The sequence below is a fragment of the Lactuca virosa genome, chromosome 9, assembly GCF_052849685.1.
Source record: "Lactuca virosa cultivar CGN04683 chromosome 9, Lactuca_virosa_CGN04683_v6, whole genome shotgun sequence".
Taxonomy (NCBI): domain Eukaryota; kingdom Viridiplantae; phylum Streptophyta; class Magnoliopsida; order Asterales; family Asteraceae; genus Lactuca; species Lactuca virosa.
The window spans coordinates 261,248,413-261,267,798 of NC_136434.1; the positions used below are offsets into that span (position 1 = coordinate 261,248,413).

The following is a 19,386-nucleotide window of genomic DNA, read 5'->3' on the forward strand; positions in this document are numbered from 1 at the left end:
AATGCGTCCCTTCAGCTTAGTACGCCCAATGTACTACCCAGTGTACGCCCAACGTACTGCCAGACTTCCTTTTCCATCTTAACTTCAAACAACCATAACTTCTTCATTTCAAATCCGTTTTCGGCGTTCTTTATATGCACGAAAAGGTATTGAAGAGCCCTGCAATCCTTTCTAATTACTTTTTATTCAACACATACCGAACTAAAACTCTTAATTCAAGAAAGAAGTCTGAAACATCATTTTTCACATTTTATCCATTTGACTCCAAAACAGAAACTAAGAGTTGGGATCACATAACCAATATTATCCACATCCAATGGGGTCTAAACCCTATTCCTTGAAGTGCCAAGGCCTTCACTTGATCCATTTACTGTCCAAAACCCTGAAATAAGAACTTCTCGAAACAGGATGTTACAATTCTCCCCCATTTAAACTGGATTTCTTCCTCGAAATCATTCCTTACTACTTCCTTTTCCACCCTAGTCGATCTTGCCCAAAATTCTTGAATTCTATTTTAGACTAAAGATTCATCCCATACCGAGGACCGCCTCCCAACCCTACCATCCAAACCCCATCTTAGTAGGAATCACTTATCCCTCCGAAAGAATGAACCTTAACACTCTTCCATCAACTAATGAAAGAAACCAAACTGCTCTGCCTAAGAACTGAAACAACTACCTTACTCTTCCTAACTGGAAGACCCCAAATCACAGCGACAACACTCAAAGCAGGAAATTTCTCGAAAATTGGAACCCATCAATTTAAACCCTAGAAATTATTCCCTAAGATTGCTAATAATTCATTCATCGTATCCGCCCCTAGTCCCTGACTAGGAACACCACCCAACCATGATGAAGGAATACTCAAAATATACCGATCATGAATTTCTCTCAATCCCAATCGGGAGATTGTGCCCAACAACCTTAAATACGCACTTGATTTCCTGATAAGTCAGCACCAACCTCCTGATCCCACGAGCATAAGGATGGTCAATCCAAGAATTCTCACCGTGTATCCAAATCCCTTATCAGCTCAGGTGTACCTCCACCTGTCAAATCACTCAAGACATTCATAATGAACTTCATGACTTGAGATTCCATAACCGATACCCAACATTGGTAACCAAACTCCAAATAAACAGCCCGGAAGCAAACGTGGTCCATAATGCAAATACTCTGCAAGAGACTTCTAATGCACAAGTATTACTCCCGACAACCTTTAACTGCCCAGATGATCCAAACTAGCTCGTCACTGAGTCTTCAAACTCCCACAATGCACTAACACCCAAATATGCCAAGAAAACTAACGATCCAAGACCTAAGAGTCTCAACCAAAAGTCTATCGGGTCCCACCCATATGAATCATACAACCACTAGTTCATGGTGCATCATGACACCTGTTAACCACTAAACGATAAGCTCACGGTACTAAGTCGATCTTGCCGTCATCCCAAAAATGGCCTGAAGACTCACGACCAACACCACAAGAGCCTAAAGATACCCAACCATCAATCCATTGACTGGCAGGAACCGATCAACATCCCTCACATTCATTTTATCACATATCATTTTGTGGTTAAATTTAAATTATTTTTTTTCCACATGGCATTTTATGGTTTTTTCCAATTTTATTAAATTCCACATAATATTGATGTGCGATAACTATAATAATGGATATCAATTTTATTAATAATATATTTCCTTCTAATTTCAAAAATTGCTAAATTAGTTTAATGACTTAAATTACTAGAATTCAATAATTAGTACCTAAGACATGGTAAAATTCAATTTTGACTTTGATTTTATGCTATGTACAAACAAGTTCTTGAATAATTAGTTTAATGACATAATTATCTTATAGATTGTATTGAGTTATAACCTGTTTACTTTTTTAACATTCCAAGAGTTGTAAATTATCTTAAATGATTTAATATTAACTTATTTTTAATTTTATTTTATTTTTAGACAACCCTCATTGTTCCAAAAAGAAAAAAACTATTAGTTTTACATATACATGAAATGGAAAAATGTTAAATGTTCGTTTTGAAAACTTTAATGTCCCATTTATTGTATTTAAAAAAAGGGATAATGAGTAAACTAACTATTATAAATGAGCATTTTAAAGAAAATAACAGTTTTTGAAAAATGACCGCTTACTCCCGAATGTCTCACTTGAGATTTGATCTTCAAATTTAGGAGTTCTTTTATTTTCCAAAGAAATCTGTATGGTTATGTCACACGAGAGGCCCTCAAACATGCTTAATCGTTTACTTGTATTGGATAATGATGCTAAAGTTCCATACATAATTTAGTTGTTGCTTAAAAGTTAAAAATTATGTTCTACTAGAACAAATCCTTAATTTAGTTGTCTTTAGAATTGTAGAATCGTAGTTTTTGATGAGTATGAAAATAAATAGAGCTAATCTCTATTTTCTAAAATCTTCATTCCTTTTTACGAGGTTTGGATTTGGAGCGTTCCTCTTTCCTTTTATTAGAGACAGCAGTGGTTCTTTTATCTTGTATTTTCGTTCTAAGTGAGAAACCTTAGTTCCTTTTTGGGGTTCATTTTCATTATTTCTTCCACCAGTTTTTTTCCAGCACTTACTTTCATATCATTGAATGAATCTCTAACTTCCGCATATTAATCCCAGACAACCTACATACTGGTTACCCATTTCCATCACTAATTTTTTGAATAATCATGATACTAAAATTAGGCACTCTTTTTTTTTTGGCACCGAATGGAATCCATTGCTGATATATACAAGTAACACAGCTCGAAAATAATTTTGATAACCGAGTGAAGTCAAACAAATCCTTGAATATGTTTATATATCTATATATCTATACACAATCTGAATGAATCCCAAGGAAATTTATGTTTTATTGTTGTTTACAATAATATGATGAATTTGAGCTAATGTCCAAAGCTGGAATGACATTGTTTGTTTACATCTTGTGACCAGCATCGGCTGAGTTGAATGTTTTGTACTCGGCTGCAAGAAGATCAGTTGGATGATTGCCATGAAACCCTCCAAACTGATAATATGATGATAGCAACCGTGGAAGAATCTCATCAATCTTTCCAGAATGCTCATCATGTCGATCCATCTCAATAAGATCCTACACATGTAATGTAAAAACCACACATTCAGGAGAATGAGAGGGAGAGGGAAAAAAGACCGATTTGCCCCACTACCTGTACGGCTTTGTTGTTGAAAAGTGGCAAAAACTTATGGCGACAATACAAGTTGAAAAGGGCAGTGAAGATGATGAGTACAAAGGCAAGGGTTGATGCAGTGCCAAAGTTTTTCATTCCAAAGATAATTGAAGCTACTGCTTGCATCACTATTAAAGAAAAGATTGCAGCATTATGTGCAATTGGCCAATAACTTCCATTCGTATTGTATCTTGTGATATAGACGTTCAGGAGCTGCAACACATCAAATTCATCATTTCATGTAGAAATTAAAGATCAATGAGTTTCAAACCTATCTATTCTAGTACTAGTAGTTAGGTTTAATCTAAAGAGCCAAATGCATTTATTTTTTTTAATTGTATCATCTTACTTCCATTTCTTTCGATTACAACCTTGTACTTTCAGCTTCTTCTTATAAGGGCATTGTACATTGAAAAATATATCCAATTTTAGATATGAAAGCATTTGATTAGGACATTATAATTTGAAAAAAATTACCCATATAGAAATGAAAATTTATTTAAATTTGGATGGCATCACTAAAATTAAAGTACGATGTTGTAATAGGAAAACATTTACCCATAGTAGGATGCTATGATAAACAATTCAATGAAAATACGCTGCTATTTCTTGCATTTAGATATTTAATCCTAATCTAAGTCCACAAAGAATATAAAGAAAATTGTAAGGTAAACTATGTTTTCCTATTTCATACGTGTGTACATCTTGCTTAAAGATCCATGAAGACTACTAAGCAAACATTGAAGCAAACCATGTTTGCCCATTTCATATTTAAAAAACATTTACCATATTTACTAGGGTTAAATGCAAGAAATAGCAACATACTTTTACTGATTTGTTTATTATAGCATCCTATTTCCTTTTCTTCCGATTACAACATTGGCCTTTGAAAAATCTACCCAGTCATAGCAACATCATCCATTACAAAGCAATATTCACTGCTATAGATGGGTAGCTTTTTCAAAATATGTCCTAATAAGAAAAATATTATAAGTCTAATTCTATAAATGGTTAGATTTTCAAAGTACAACACTTGAATGAGAAAAAACTGAAACTACAGTGATATAATAGAAAAAAAACTATGAAATAGGATGCTATAATAAACAAATCAATGAAAGTATGTTTCTGTTTCTTGCATTTAGCCCTATTTTCTAACCCTTCTTAACAACAATTAGTTTCAAATCTATATTTTATGGTAGTTGGGCTTAATCTAGACCACAAAATGTCGTTTTTCTCATTAAATGAAAGTATGTTGCTATTTTTTGACAAAAGAGAATAAAATGTCATAGTTTTCTCTATCCTTCTTGAGTTGATTCATAAGTATGCTACATAGAACTGGAGTTTATATCAAATCTTAAGAGTTGATTAGCGTTTGAACAAATTACTCTCCACCCTTAGACCCCATTTTTCACAAATTATAGGACATAAAAGAACAACTTGTATTACGTTTAATGTGCACGAGATGTTGTAATTGGGACAAATATTGTAATTTTTATCCAACCTAAAAAGATGGGACAGGGACTTGCTCTCGATCTTTCATGTGTGCAAAATATGTGAATGCCCTTCTCATTCTCATCTAAATGGAAATGATGAGGTCATTCACATTTTTTTTATAAACGAGAGATTCCTTGCCCCAAACTATTTGGGTCAAACAAAAATTGTAATTTGTTATCTCACCTAAAAAGGTGAGACAAGGACTTGAGACTTGCTCTCAATCTTTGGTCTATGCAAAAGACAAAAATACCCTCCTCATCCACATCTATATGCAAAAGATGAGGAGGGCATAAACATCTTTTTCGATCACCAATGCTCACCACACACTGTAAGTGGCCATATGTTCTATACCCACAAAGTCAACTAATATAAGCACCAAAGTCCATAGTTTAGATTATTCTAAGGTGGAAATGAAGTGAGAACCTGATTTCTGTAGACAAAATACGCGAAGAAGTAGTAAACAAGCAGGAAAGGTAATATCAATGGTGCCAAAATGCAGAATGTGAATCCAAGGAGTCCAAATAGAAGGGCCCTTGGAACTTCAGTGTGGTAAGGGAAAGTGTAGAGGTCACCATAGCCCTCTTTCCTCAACAGAACAATCTGATAGATCCAGTTAATTATAAGGACAAATGGTTGCATCAATTCATATGCCAAACTCGCCCATCCCGTGGTCATAATGTATGTCATAAAGAAGGGCGCCTGCAAAAAAATATATGAAACAGAGAATTGGATAAGGGATTGTATTTTGTTAGCTAACTAGACAAAGCAAGTATCAACCTCGAGATTTAGGGTGGGCTGTTTCGCTAGGTGAAATGGAATGGAAAAGGTCAATGGAATAAATAATTCTATGGAATGAGTCATTACATCCCATGATCATGTATATTATTTATATTCTACTTTCATTTTCTTCCTATTAAAAAATTGTACTTTCAAGGATCTACCCAATTATAGCAATGCCATCCAAATACTTCATTGCTATAATTGGAAGGATTTTTCAAAGTACGACTTAATAAGCAAAAATTTGAAATGAAATATTGTATTAGAAATAAATGGAATTGTGATGCTATAATACACACATAATTTAGTACGTTGCTATTTCTTGAATTTACGTGCAAATCTATCAAACAATGTCCATGGGGGGTCGTAATAGTCCATACAAGGCCTTTCTTAACTTACATACTTATGTTTTGCCAAATTCTTTTCATATCTTGGTGGCAGGTCCATATAAATCTCTTACAACAATTTTTTTGTGTAAACATGCATTTTGTATATAAAATGCTCCAAATTGTAGACATAATTAGTTTCCAATGATAACGAGATTCTCAATATGTTAGATCATTTCAATCAGGGAAACGTCTCAAGGTATAATGTTCTAAAAGGAAGAAATTAAAGCAAAAACGAATCTTTATAAGTAATCAATGAAGACACATAGTGAATTGTTCCAACAATCATTTTTGAAGTCTACTCAAAGGGCCCATCAATCAATAGGGAAAAATGCAGGAAACAACAACATACTTAAATCTCGCAACCAAAAATGAGCAATGTACTTTGTTTCTTATCGATATTAGTAATGTACTTACATTTTTTTAACATTAACAACCATATCTTTACCAATAACAAAATTATATAACTTAAAATTTGTAAATTTCTTACAATTTTCATGTTACATATTGCTATTATCCATAATGTAATTAAGTACTTTGCTATATGTGTAAGGAATTTTAAGTACGTTGCTATTATGTGTAGAGAAATGTAGCTACGTTGCTATTACAGCTATCATATGTTTTAAATCACCTCTTGCTAAAAATGGCAAGCAGGTTACGATTATGGGTAAAGAGGTGCAAGTACATTGCTATTACCTGAAAAGCGTAAAATACATTGCCTATATTGGTAAAAAGAGTAAAGTAAACCGCTATTTCCTACAATTTTCCCTAATCAGTAAATATATGATGGAGAGAATAGATTAGAAAGAAATTTTACCTGCCCGGGGATCAAATTGCCAAGAAGGGTAGCCATGTCTTTTAGACCAGTAACAGTAAGTTTACCCATGCGATCCCACCAACTACCGGTGAAAAGGTTATAGAAGAAAATATTCCAAAAAAAGAAAATAATACATTTGCAGCAAGCACTCTGTTTCCTTGAACTACGAGAGACAGTTCCTTCGAGTGTAGCAAACATCAACATTATCGGTGGCACGATTAAAACAAAACAAGTCAGCACAAGACTTGGTAGATATCCCGAAACTATGTTTGCATATTTCCTGCAACATTCATAAATTATATTGGTTAAAATAAAAAAGTAAAGTGTGTTGCTATTTCCTACGATTAGAACTAAACATATTTACTAATTGCATACGTAAAGCTTTTTTTTATGAATGTTTTGTTCTATAATTATACTACACCATAAAAACAAATAGGTTGTGTTTATTATGTGGGACTCGTCTGGATAGGACTGAACAAGCTTTTTAGGGTCATCTTCAAGGCCTAAATGCAAGATATAACAATGTGTTTTTATTTATCTATGTATTATAACATCCTACTTCTATTACTTTCTATCATTGCATTGTACTTTTACTTTTTCTTGTTAAGGCATTGTTGTTTTGAAATTATATCGATTATAGCAACGAACATTCAATTTTTTTTTCTTATTAGGACATTATACTTTGAAAAATATAGCTTTGTATTTGGATGTCATTTAGGTAGATATTTAAAGTACAATGTTGTACTATGAAGAAATGAAAGTAAGATGTTATAATAAACAAATATGAAAGACGTTATTTCGTGCCTTTAACCCTATTTCCAATAAGGATAAGGACGGCATTAATGTCTTGCAAAGACAAGGGATCGAGAATGAGTCGGTTTCGCATCATGCTACATATGTTTTCATGACAAATTCAAAATTCAACTCTTTACTCATCTTTGGAACAAGAAAACCTAACTTGGGAATATCAATTATATCTTAACGCAAACTAGATATGGTTATTTTATTTATTTATTTATTTATATTTTCTTTGGAGGGGGGGGGGGATATTTTATTCTTGGCGACCATGGCTATAATATAATACATATTATTTGGTTAAATGCAAAAAATAGCAACATACTTTTATTAGAGAATCCTACTTTCATTGCTTTTAATTACAACATTATGCTTCAAAAATAACTACCCATTTATAGCAATGTCATTGAAATACAAAGAAATTTCAAATGCAATAATTGGGTAGTATTTCAGAGTATAACGTCATAATAAGAAAAACAAAATTGAAAGTGCATTTTATAATTAAGTAGATTTTTTGAAGTCTAATTTCTTAATAGAAAATACAAATGTTGTAACAGAGAGAAATAAAAGTATGATGCTATAATACACAAGTAAATGAAAGTTGCATTGCTATTTCTTCCATTTAGCTAGATAATAATTTGTATTATTGTACTAGTGTTTTGGGATCAATAGAAGAAATAGAAATATACATTCATTTACTTGTTCATTATAGCATCCTACTTTCATCTTTTCTAAAAATAACATTGTAATTACAACGTTTCCCTTATTAAAGCATTACATTTTGACAAATCTACCCAATTCAATTTTTTTTCTTATTAGGATATTGTGCATTGAAAAACATATCTAAATAGAGCAATGACAATTAATTTGATTTGGATGTCATTGCTATACTTGGGTAGATATTTTGATGCATAATGTCCTCATACATTGAAAATGGAAAGTATATAGTAATAATTGATAGATTTTTCAAAGTACAATGCCTTAGTAAGAGAAAAAAGTTGAGAGTAAAAATATTGTAATAAAAAGAAACAAATGCAGGATGCTACAATACACAATTAAAAGGAAGTGCATTGGCCCGATAATAATTGCATTCTCATAATTGTTTTTCCGGTAAAATCAAGAGATAGTAATTTCATTAGTCTCGGTATATTCTTTCCTTATTAGAGCATTGTATAGTGAAAAAAAATCCACCCAGAGTATTGTACTTCCAATTTTTTTTTTGTTATTATGACATTGTACTTTGAAAAAATAACAAAATTATAGCAATTAAATTAAATTGTATTTGGATGCAATTTCTATAATTGGGTAGATTTTTCAATGTACAATGCTCTAATACAGAGGAAATGAAAGTAGAATGCCATAATACAGAAAATAATGAAAGTATGTTAGCATTAATCCTTGTGTTTTCAACCAAGTTTCATGGAAGCTTACGCACGTTTGTGATATCCCTCTGAGGAATGGAAAAGTGTCCTCGAGTTGATCAAGATTAACAAGACCTTGAACTAATGTTGTAGGCAAAAGAAACCACACACTGAAGATAATGGTGCCTATAAATACCGATGTTTTACGGATCCAAAGCATTCTATATGGTAGACAAAGGTTTTCCCAGTAAACATCATGTGGTTCAGGAGCAAAGTCTATGACCCATAACATTGGATCATATGATTGGATGGTTTTTGAAGCCACCATAGCTGCATATCGTGTCCTGAAAAACACAAACGCCGCTGCACACTCCTGTATAATCATGGGAAATCATTAAATACAAGAAATACTAATTGTACCTTTTTTTATTTATTTATTCATTATAATATCCTATTTTTATTTTTTCCTATTACAATGAGAAATCAATAACATGATGACTTAATTTGCTACTTTCTACAAGAAGCACCATCAAATGCAAGATAAACATAAAGTCTAAATCTCATTAATTAATAGGAAAGACAGAAACTCCACACAAATAAGACACCTTCTTTGCAAAGCAAATTCTATAACAATACTTCCATTTCTTTCTCTAATAGCATTGTATTTTTAACATTTTCCTTAGTAAGGCATTTTCCTGATAAGCCCCAAACCATTCTAGTCTACAAAAGGAAGAACAAGAAGCCCAAGAAGGATGCACCCCGGTAATTCCTTTCAAATGAAGTCCAATTTTCTTTTTAAGCTTGTCTTTTATTATTTTGTTTAGCTGTTAAGGTAGTGCCCTCATCATTTTGTGTTGGTCAGTGTAGCAGTGGGAAACCACCTTTTTGGTCTGGTCTGGTGAGGTGGCACCCTTTCTAGTATTTATATCCATTTTGCTTGTTCTAGAAGGGAAAAGAAGAATATTAAAGAATCGAATTCTTAGAGATCCCAATCCTCTCGAATGATTGGAACTATCTATCTTTGAGTGTTTCCCTTATACATTCTACTGTTCTATTGTTTGGTAATTGTGAGAATCAAGGTGCTTACCAACTGGTATCAAAGCAATGGCCGGTGCTGGGAAAAATGCGGCTGCTCCAGCCAAGCGGATAGAGTCGATAGAAGAAAACCTGGGAAAAGTACTTAATGAACAACATCAGAAACTGGTAAACCAACAACAAGCTAGGGTTGTGGAAGATGTGAGGCTTCTTCAAAACGAAATGATGAAGAAGTTAGACCTGATGATGGAGAAGATCGATCGTGGGAAGGGATCAACCACTCCTAACTCAGGTATGGGTACTCATCAAACTAACACTTGAAACAAAAACCCTACACGAGATGGACGCAGTGGATCCGAATTTGGTTCTGGCCCGGTTTTAGAAGGACCTGAGTTGGTCTTCGGATCTTTTGACGGGACAAACCAAGGGAATGGACAATTTGAATATCGCCACCGCAAGATAGATATGCCAGCCTTCGACGGAAAAGACCCTGATGGGTGGATTTTGCAGGCAGAGAGGTACTTTGCTCTCTCATGGTTGAAGCGGCGAAAAGGTTGAAGCGGCGGTGCTGAGTCCGATCACGAACTGGGGTGATATGAAGGAGATATTTCTTAGAAAATTTTGTCCCACCTAAGACGGCGACATGTACGAGCAATGGGTAACGGTGGAGCAGATGGGAATGGTGGCAGAGTACGTACGCCGGTTCATTGAGCTCATTGCCCCGTAGAAGACGTTTCTGATCGATTTGCAATTGGGACCTTTCTTAGTGTGCTAAAGCCTGCTATCAGGAAAGAGTTACGGATGTGGACTCCAAGGGAGTTGGGCTACGCCATGGAGTTAGCCCAACAATTTGACGAGAAGAACCAGGAGGATAGACCCAGCGGAGTCGGATCATTAGGGTACCGGTCGGGTAAACAAAGTAATCCTCGTGTTGGAGAAAAACCGACGTATCCCACCAACACCACAGTTACCAACACTCGACGACCCTTTAGAGAACGACGACTGTCGGAAGCTCAGATCTCGGACAAACGAGCAAAGGGGTCATGTTATAAATATGATGAGAAGTGAAACACAGGTCTGGTCTTTCCTCTCCTAAAACGATGAAATTACAAGGAGTGGTTATGGCGCAAACAGTTGTAGCACTGATTGATCCCGGAGCCATACATAATTTCATCGCCACTACGCTGGTCGTAGTGGCGACCAGATTAGGACTTCTAGTCAAGGACACGGAACCCTACGGGGAACGGATGGGTACCGAAGACAGTGAAGCAGGAAGGGGGATATGTCAGGGCATTCTCCTGGTCGACATCATCAAGGAGTTCTTGCCTTTGAGACTAGGAAGTTCCGACATTATCTTGGGATTAAAATGGTTGGAAACCTTGGGAACTACTCAAACAAACTCGAAGACCCAGACAATGGAATTCGATATTGGGGGAAAGCGGGTGAAGCTCCAAGGAGACCCATCACTAGGAAAATCCCTACTATCTCTGAGGTCTATAGAGAGGGAACTTAAACACAAGAGTGAAGGGTACGTGGTGGAACTGTGCAACTCAGAAGTCCATGTAACATCCGGTAAGGAGGTTCCAACTTTTCTTAACCATCTTCTACATCGTTTCCATAAGATGAATGCCCCCTAGAAGAGACATTGAGCACACAATCATTCTCTAAGAAGGTACTCCTCCGATTAATGTCTGTCCTTATCGCTACTCCCATTATCAAAAATAAGAAATAGAACGTATGATTCGCGAGATGTTGTCGGCTGGAATAATTCAAGCTAGTACCAGTCCCTATTCCAGCCCGGTTATACTCGTGAAAAAGAAGAACGGCTCGTGGCGTTTTTGTGTGGATTACCGAGCCTTGAACCGATCCACAGTACCTGACCGGTTCCCAATTCTTGTGATTGACGAACTTCTGGATGAGCTACATGGGTCGATGGTCTTCAGCATAGTTGGACTTACGCTCGAGATACCACCAAATCAGAGTGAAGGCTGCCGATGTTCACAAAACAGCCTTCCGGACTCACGACGAGCACTACGAGTTCAAAGTAATGCCCTTTGGCCTTTCTAACGCCCCTGGTACGTCGTACCTTCGTAAGTTCATCCTCGTGTTTTTCGATGATATCCTCATATACAGCCCCTCGGTAGAGACTTACGTGTATCATCTAACTATGGCCTTAGAGAAGTTGGAACAACACCAACTCTACTTGAATCTTAAGGCAAACAAGATTGTCATACTTGGGGCATGAGATTTCATCAGAAGGAGTGAAAGCGGAGGACTCCAAGATACATGATTGGCCATCTCCGAAAAACATAAAGGAAGTGAGCGGTTTTTTGGGTCTAACAGGCTACTATCGGAAATTCATTAAGGGATATGCAGGAATCGCATTTCCATTGACAGAGCAACTGAAGAAGGATAAGTTTGGGTGGAATGAGGCAGCAGAAAAAGCTTTCCAATAACTGAAGGTCGCAATGACTACAGTCCCTGCTCTCGCCATGCCTGATTTCAAGAAGACCTTCGTGGTGGAAACAGATGCATCGAGTTTTGGTCTTGGAGTCGTCTTAATGCAAGACAAGAACCGCTGATTACAGTTTCACCTTGGGACCACAAGCACAGTTGAAGTCCATATATAAAAAGGAACTCATGGCCATCATTAAAGCTTTGCTAAAGTTGAGGTATTACTTGATGGGATGGAAATTCATTGTCCGAACGGATGAGATCAGCCTAAAGTACTTGTTGGAACAACGGGTGATTGGGCAAGATTACCAAATATGGGTCTCCAAGATCATGGGGTTCACGAAAGGATGCACCTGTGTGAACTGTAACACTCTCAGCATCGGGGTGTTGAGCTCTTGGGAAAAACTGAAGGAAGAAATCAAGAATGATGAGCTGCTACAGAAAATTAACTGAGAGTTGCTATTGGACCCAACCACTCACAAAGACTTTGCCATCTTTAGGGATAATTTACTCTATAAGGGTAGATTGGTCATTCCCGCCAAATCCACCCTTAAGATTAAGACTGATATCATCAGTGAATTTCACAACACACCCATGCAAGGAAATGCAGGGGAGAAAAAGACTTATCAAAGAGAAATTGCAGACTGGAATAAAGAGCGACATCATCAATCATGTCATGCCAAACATGTCAACATAACAAGACCCTCGTGACCTCCTCAGCTGGCTTGTTGGAACCCATTCCCCTACCTACCCAATCTTGGGATGAAATCACAATGGATTTCATTGAAGGGCTGCTGAAATCTGATGGGTGGGACACCATATGGGTCGTGGTCGACAAGCTCACAAAATATGTCCATTTCGTCCCCCTAAAACATCCATTCACAGCAGCCACTGTGCATTGCACACTGTTTTGTTAAAGAAGTAGTCCGTCTTCATAGGTTTCCCCTTTCGATAATCAGTAATCGGGATCGAATCTTCTTGAGCCACTTCTGGACGGAATTGTTCAAATTGCATGTAGTGAACTTGAAATGAAGCACAACTTACCATCCTCAAACGAACGGCTGATCGGAGGTGGTGAATAGGTGTTTGGAAATGTATCTAAGGTGCTTTTGTTGTGAAAAGCCCAAGCAATGGTCAAGATGGTTAGATTGGGCATAATTCTTCATTTCATCCGGCTACAAAATGTACCCCATTCCGAGCACTTTATGGGCGAGACCCCCCACCCATCATTCGATATGAAGGTCAACAAACCCCTATCGATGCGATTGATGTTTTGCTGGAAGACAGAGACGCCATCCTGGATGATTTGTGAATGAATTTACTGAGAGCTCAACAGAAATGCAACAACAAGTTGATAAGAAAAGGAAAGAAGTGCACTATCAAGAAGGAGATTGGGTTTATTTGAAGCTAAATCCTTATCGACAACAAAGTTTGGAAAAAAGAAAATTTAAAAAACTAGTTACCCGCTACTATGACCCTTATTGAATTCAGAAGAAGGTGGGGAAGGTGGCGTACACACTCGAATTACCCCTTTCAGCTCTCATACACCCCACCTTCCACGTGTCGCAATTACGTCAAGCATATGGAACGGTGAACAAACCAACAAAATTACTATTCCAGCTCAAAGAAGATATGCATCTATTGGTGCAACCAGAAGCAATGAAAAGGTAAGGCCTTCTACGGGAAGCTCATCGAATGAAAAGGAGGTTCTAATTCAATGACAAGGCTTGACCGAGTATGATGATGCCACCTAGGAGGATTGGGAGAGGATGGACCAGCAATTTCCAACTTTATTTCCGACTTTTCACCTTGAGGACAAGGTGAGAGTTTGCGCCGCCGGTGTTGATAAGCCCCAAACCTTTCTAGTCTACAAAAGGAAGAACAAGAAGCCCAAGAGGGATGCAGCCCGGTAATTCCATTCAAATGAAGTCCAATTTACTTTTTAAGCTTTTGTCTTTTATTATTTTGTTTAGCTGTTAAGGTAGTGCCCTCACCATTTTGTGTTGGTCAGTGTAGCAGTGGGAAACCACCTTTTTGGTTTGGTCTGGTTTGGTGAGGTGGCACCCTTTCTAGTATTTATATCCGTTTTGCTTGTTCTAGAAGGGCAAAGAATAATATTAAAGAATTGAATTCTTGGAGAGCCCAATGATTGGAACTATCTATCTTTGAGTGTTTCCCTTATACATTCTACTGTTCTATTGTTTCGGTAATTGTGAGAATCAAGGTGCTTACCATTTCCTTAGTAAGGCATTGTATTGTAAATCTGGCCACTTTAAATTTTATTTATTAGGACATTATACTTCGAACAATTTACCTGATTATAGGAGAAATTACTGCTCTATATTATAATGGCATTGCTATACTTTGGTCGATTATTCGAAGTAAGAATTTATGATAGGAAAAAATGAAGGTAACATGTTATAATAAACGAGTAATGTACGCATATTGTTATTACTTACATTGAAAAAAAGAACTCGTCCAAAAGAATAAGGGTAAAATTCAAGATATAGCAATATACTTTCATTGATTTGTTTATTATAGCACCCTACTTCAATTTTTTTTCCTTTTACAACACTTTACTTTTAAAAATCTACCCATGTAAAGCAACATCGTCCATATACAAAGCAACTTTCACTACTATAATTGGGTAGATTTTTCAAATTAAAATGTGATAATAAGAGAAAAATTGAAAGTACAATGCAATAGTTAGATAGATTTATCAAAGTACAATACCTTCATCAGAAAAGATATGAAAGTATAATGTTCTGATAAAAGAAATGGAACTAGGAAGCTATAATACACAGATAAATGGAAGTACGTTGCTGTTTCTTGCACTTAGCCTTAAAAAAAGATAATCCAATAAACGAGGTACAGTAAGAGATATGTTACTAGGGGTAAATGCAAGAAATAACAACGTAATTTCATTGATATTTTCATTATAACATCCTAATTCTGTGTCTTCTTAATACAATATTGTACTTTAAAGAATCTACCTAGTTAATGTCACCAAAATACAAAGCAATTTTCACTGCTATAATTAGGTAGAAATTCAAAGTGTAATGTCCACATAAGAACAAAATTTAAAGTACAATGATACGATTTTAAGATTTTTCCAAGTATAATGATGTCTTAATAGAGAAAAAACTGAAGGTACAATGTTGTAATAGAAAGAAATGATAGTAGGATGCTACAAAACATGATTAAATGAATGTACATCGCTATTTCTTGCATATAGCCCTATGTTGCTTTTTTAGGTTTACCATTATATTTAAATGTATAATGAAAATACAGAGATTTTCAAGAAGCGATAAGTAACCGAAGAAATTCGTTATATTTCTTTTCATCTCAAAACTAAATATATAATGCTTCCTACCGGTAATTAAGTTCACTTTCAATTTTGAAAATTCAGACCTAGCTAGCATATCTTCCAAGATACATAATTAATATCGATGTTTTAGCTTTTTAGCTGTGATATTTTATTTTATTTTATTTTTGTAAATCTTTGGAAGGTCTGAAAACCTTACTCTACAACTAAAACAGTTTTTGTCAATTTTGCATTTAAAGAATAGAACTGAACAAAACAAAACAAGTTGTAATGCATTTGGCATTCATTGGACTTGGACCTGGGCTGATGTCAATAGGACAGAATTTGCATTTTTTGTCTCACCCTAAAAGGTGGGACAGGTACTCACCGAAGATCTCTCATCTATTAAAAAAGACAAGAATGCCCTCCTCATCCTCATTCTCATCATAAAAAACTAGCCCTAAAAACATGTTCAGATTGTAACCTAACGAAACATCTTTTTGATGGGACAAGTCGTTTTGGTCATGTTTATCAACGCCACAAATAAGGGCATATATAAGAAGCATTAATTATGGAAAATATTACTATAATTAAATGTGTGATGCATTAATTATATGAATATTCTTCATAATTAATGTATTTTATATTTTTTAATGAGATATATTTTGTATAATTAATATATTTCACATTTTGGTAATATTTCTCATAATTAATGTTTCTTATTTGTGCCCTTAAGGCACATGTTAGGAAATCTTTTTTTTATATTTAATTAAAAATAGGATTTCCTCAACAGTTAGTATCTTTTTATTTTGGTAGGTTTTTAGTTTTGGTAAAGTACGACTTGACAAACATTATAAGTATGCACTTTGGATCCTTTTTATGATTATGGAATAAACATTTTGAGTCTTCGGACTTTGGGACGTCTCGAATTACAGGCACCTTTTCTGGTTTTTCTTTGCCTTTTTTTTTTCTGGTTTGCATCAGTTTTCTTCAGTTTAAACTAGCAAGTACTAAAAGAGGATAAAAATCAACAGAAATAGCATTAAAACATAAGATAATTCAAAAATTCTGACCTCTTTCCCATCTGATTTTTTTGGAGTCTTATGTTTCTTGACATCAATTTCTGTTTCAGCAGCAATCATTTTAACGGAGTTTACACGTTCTCCACAAGTGTCACACCCTGCTCCTGTTCCCGTTCCCGTTCCCGTTCCCGTTCCGTCTGTAGAAGTTTGTTGACCACTAGCTAGGTCATTATACATCTTCTCTGCATCCATCTACATCAACAAGCTATAGGTCAAACATCACCACTAAGATAAAAGGGCAAAATACATAAAACCCATTATATTTTGGCCATTTTTACTATATTTCAATTTCATCAATGAAAGCCACCTAAGTTTTACAATTTTTTACATGTTCACCACTTTGACCTGCTATGACCTATTGTAATGCTCTATAGCAGGTTACAGAGGTCACAATAGAAAATTTAGTGTCAAAATTTTCACTAAAGCGACCAAACTTTGACAAAATTTTCGTATAGCAGGTCAAAGTGGTCGACATATATAGAGAAAATTGTGAAACTTTATTCTTACCATCAATCTCTGAATTGTACCAGATCGATAAACCATTTGGTGTGCCAGGTAACTTGATTCGTAATAACTCCCAAAGTGCTTGCTTACAGTATCACTGTATGCTTCTCCAGGACACCATGGGATACCCCGAACAAGAACTGTAAAGTGACTTGGCTTTGTTGGAAACCGGATTACTTGCTCCAGCCTCAACCGTGCTACACTCTTAAACTCCTATACCAAATTCTTATCTTTTTAATCACTATATAAAAATGTCACAAAACCAGAGTCTCTACTCTAGTCACCATTCTTACAATGTATAGAAGAACGTAAGCACAGATAGATACAACATAGAGCGCGAAGAAATGAGCCCACAGCCTAAGAAAAAAATAAAAACATAAGTTAAGAAAATCATGGGTATGTTTAATTATATTTTTATATAGATTGATAAAGCATACCCTTTTGAACCTGCTTGGACATTTCTAATAGTGAACATGTCCATCTGTGCTTCGGCATCCCTCTCTTGTATCGCTTGCCCAAACAAGTTTACTGGAAGCACGATAAAGATGCAAAGAACAGAAGCAATAGAAAAAATGCGTATGCTGCAACAATTTCATGGAAAACTTTAATAACAAGATAAAAACTTGAAGATATTAAAACCAGAATAATTAAGAAATATAATATGACCTAAAAACAATCATCTTGATGAAAACAAGGCCATCGATACCACCACAACGATAGATGTCATCATCTGATGCTTCCCATGCCTTAACCAACCAGCCTGCAGATGGGACAAGTCTCTGACCAAAATAATAAGTCTTTTGTTCTGGCTTCAGCTGTGCAAGCCTCTGCCCAAAGTATACTTTTAAATTAATCGGTTGCTTTCTCAATATCGAATATAGCGAGAAAAATCCCACACAAATCACGATATTGAAACCAGCAGAAGTCAGTAAAGCTGGTAAGATCATCTCCTCACTCTTGTTTCTTAAACCAATCAACTAACATCAAAGGGAAAGCTTCCAAATCCAACTTTTTTTTTTATATCGAATTTCTGCTCATGCCTACAAAACATCCATGTCAGATTCACAAAAAGTTATAAACTTACAACAACCCCTTAGCACATCATGTGAGGTTAAATCAGATGTACACATATGGGCATGCCCACAAGGTTTCTTTTTTTCCATTATACTAAATCTTGTATGCGTAAATGAAAGAGACTAAATGAACATTTTACCTTTACATTTTGGAAAAACGGAAGAAATAAAGATAAGTAAAGGGTTAATGTCTTAATAAAGATTAAGTGTTTAAGTTATTAAGCTCATTAAATAAAAAAAGAAACAACCCGTAATTCACATTGGAATTCTTCATTTATCATCAAAAAAGCACAATTGAGTGTCATGAACATAAAATAGTCAACCGTTAGTTATTTGACGTGATAATATCTCTTAAAATTTTTGAAGAACCTAAAAACTTATTAGTCAAGGGGAAAACATGAGCGTTATATTAGCATCTTGAACCAGTTGATTCAAGCTAGAAACAATCTTGAGAGAAAAAAAAAAAACAATATTAATAGAAATCTGAAACACAAAATCAGAAGTCGAGTTTCACAATCAAATTCTACCTTTATCCAACTTACTTACAGTTTCTTAATTATATCAAACCCAATTCAAACTTTTTCGCCACCATAAATTTCGAAATAGCAAGCAACTAATGCATGTTAAATACAAAAAATTTTCGAAGGAAACAATATTCAGAAGAAAATGCAATGGATATAAAATGGAATTCATAGCCTCATACCTGAAAGGAAGCGATTGATTACATGCATGAGAAAAACAACAAAAAGAATCAGGTCGAATTTAACCACAATTTCCTTTGAGCTTCCTGTTGGGTCGTCCTAACTTCAAATCCAGGGAAAAAGATTGATTGCGATTGTTTAAAAGAGAAAACAGGGATTAATGATTTCAAAGAAACTCAAAATCCCATGAAATTGCTATTGCTTTGGAAAAAGCAAAACTGGAAACAAATTATGCAAGAAATCGAAGGAGAACAAGAACATACGGAAAAGGGAATTGGGGTCAAGGATTTGTTAATTTCCGTTGTTAATCTACAGCGGAAACCCCAAAAGAGAAAAATTGAGAACTATTAACGAAACAAGAAAATCGCGGGGAATCGTAATAAC

General features: G+C 35.3%; 1 protein-coding gene across 1 annotated transcript; it reads right to left on the bottom strand.

Annotated features, from left to right (window-relative positions):
- Positions 1–2,825: 2,825 nt before the first annotated feature.
- On the bottom strand, positions 2,826–19,292 carry LOC145138532 (hyperosmolality-gated Ca2+ permeable channel 2.1-like). The gene is made up of 11 exons (XM_079072605.1): positions 19,005–19,292; positions 17,895–18,268; positions 17,666–17,809; positions 17,522–17,585; positions 17,232–17,441; positions 16,716–16,916; positions 8,924–9,222; positions 6,694–6,973; positions 5,137–5,412; positions 3,199–3,432; positions 2,826–3,122 (listed from the first exon to the last, which is right to left on the bottom strand). Exons 2-11 carry the CDS (start codon positions 18,173–18,175, stop codon positions 2,949–2,951), a joined length of 2,163 nt encoding a protein of 720 aa, XP_078928731.1. The 5' UTR covers positions 18,176–18,268; positions 19,005–19,292; the 3' UTR covers positions 2,826–2,948.
- Positions 19,293–19,386: the final 94 nt, after the last annotated feature.

Excerpts from the sequence above, each read along its gene's own strand:
- LOC145138532 (XM_079072605.1), bottom strand. The coding sequence starts at position 18,175 with ATGATCTTACCAGCTTTACTGACTTCTGCTGGTTTCAATATCGTGATT. Across the intron at positions 17,586-17,665 it reads GTCCAAGCAGGTTCAAAAGG|GCTGTGGGCTCATTTCTTCG; the intron begins GTATGCTTTATC and ends TTTTTTTCTTAG. Across the intron at positions 16,917-17,231 it reads GTACAATTCAGAGATTGATG|ATGGATGCAGAGAAGATGTA; the intron begins GTAAGAATAAAG and ends TTGTTGATGTAG.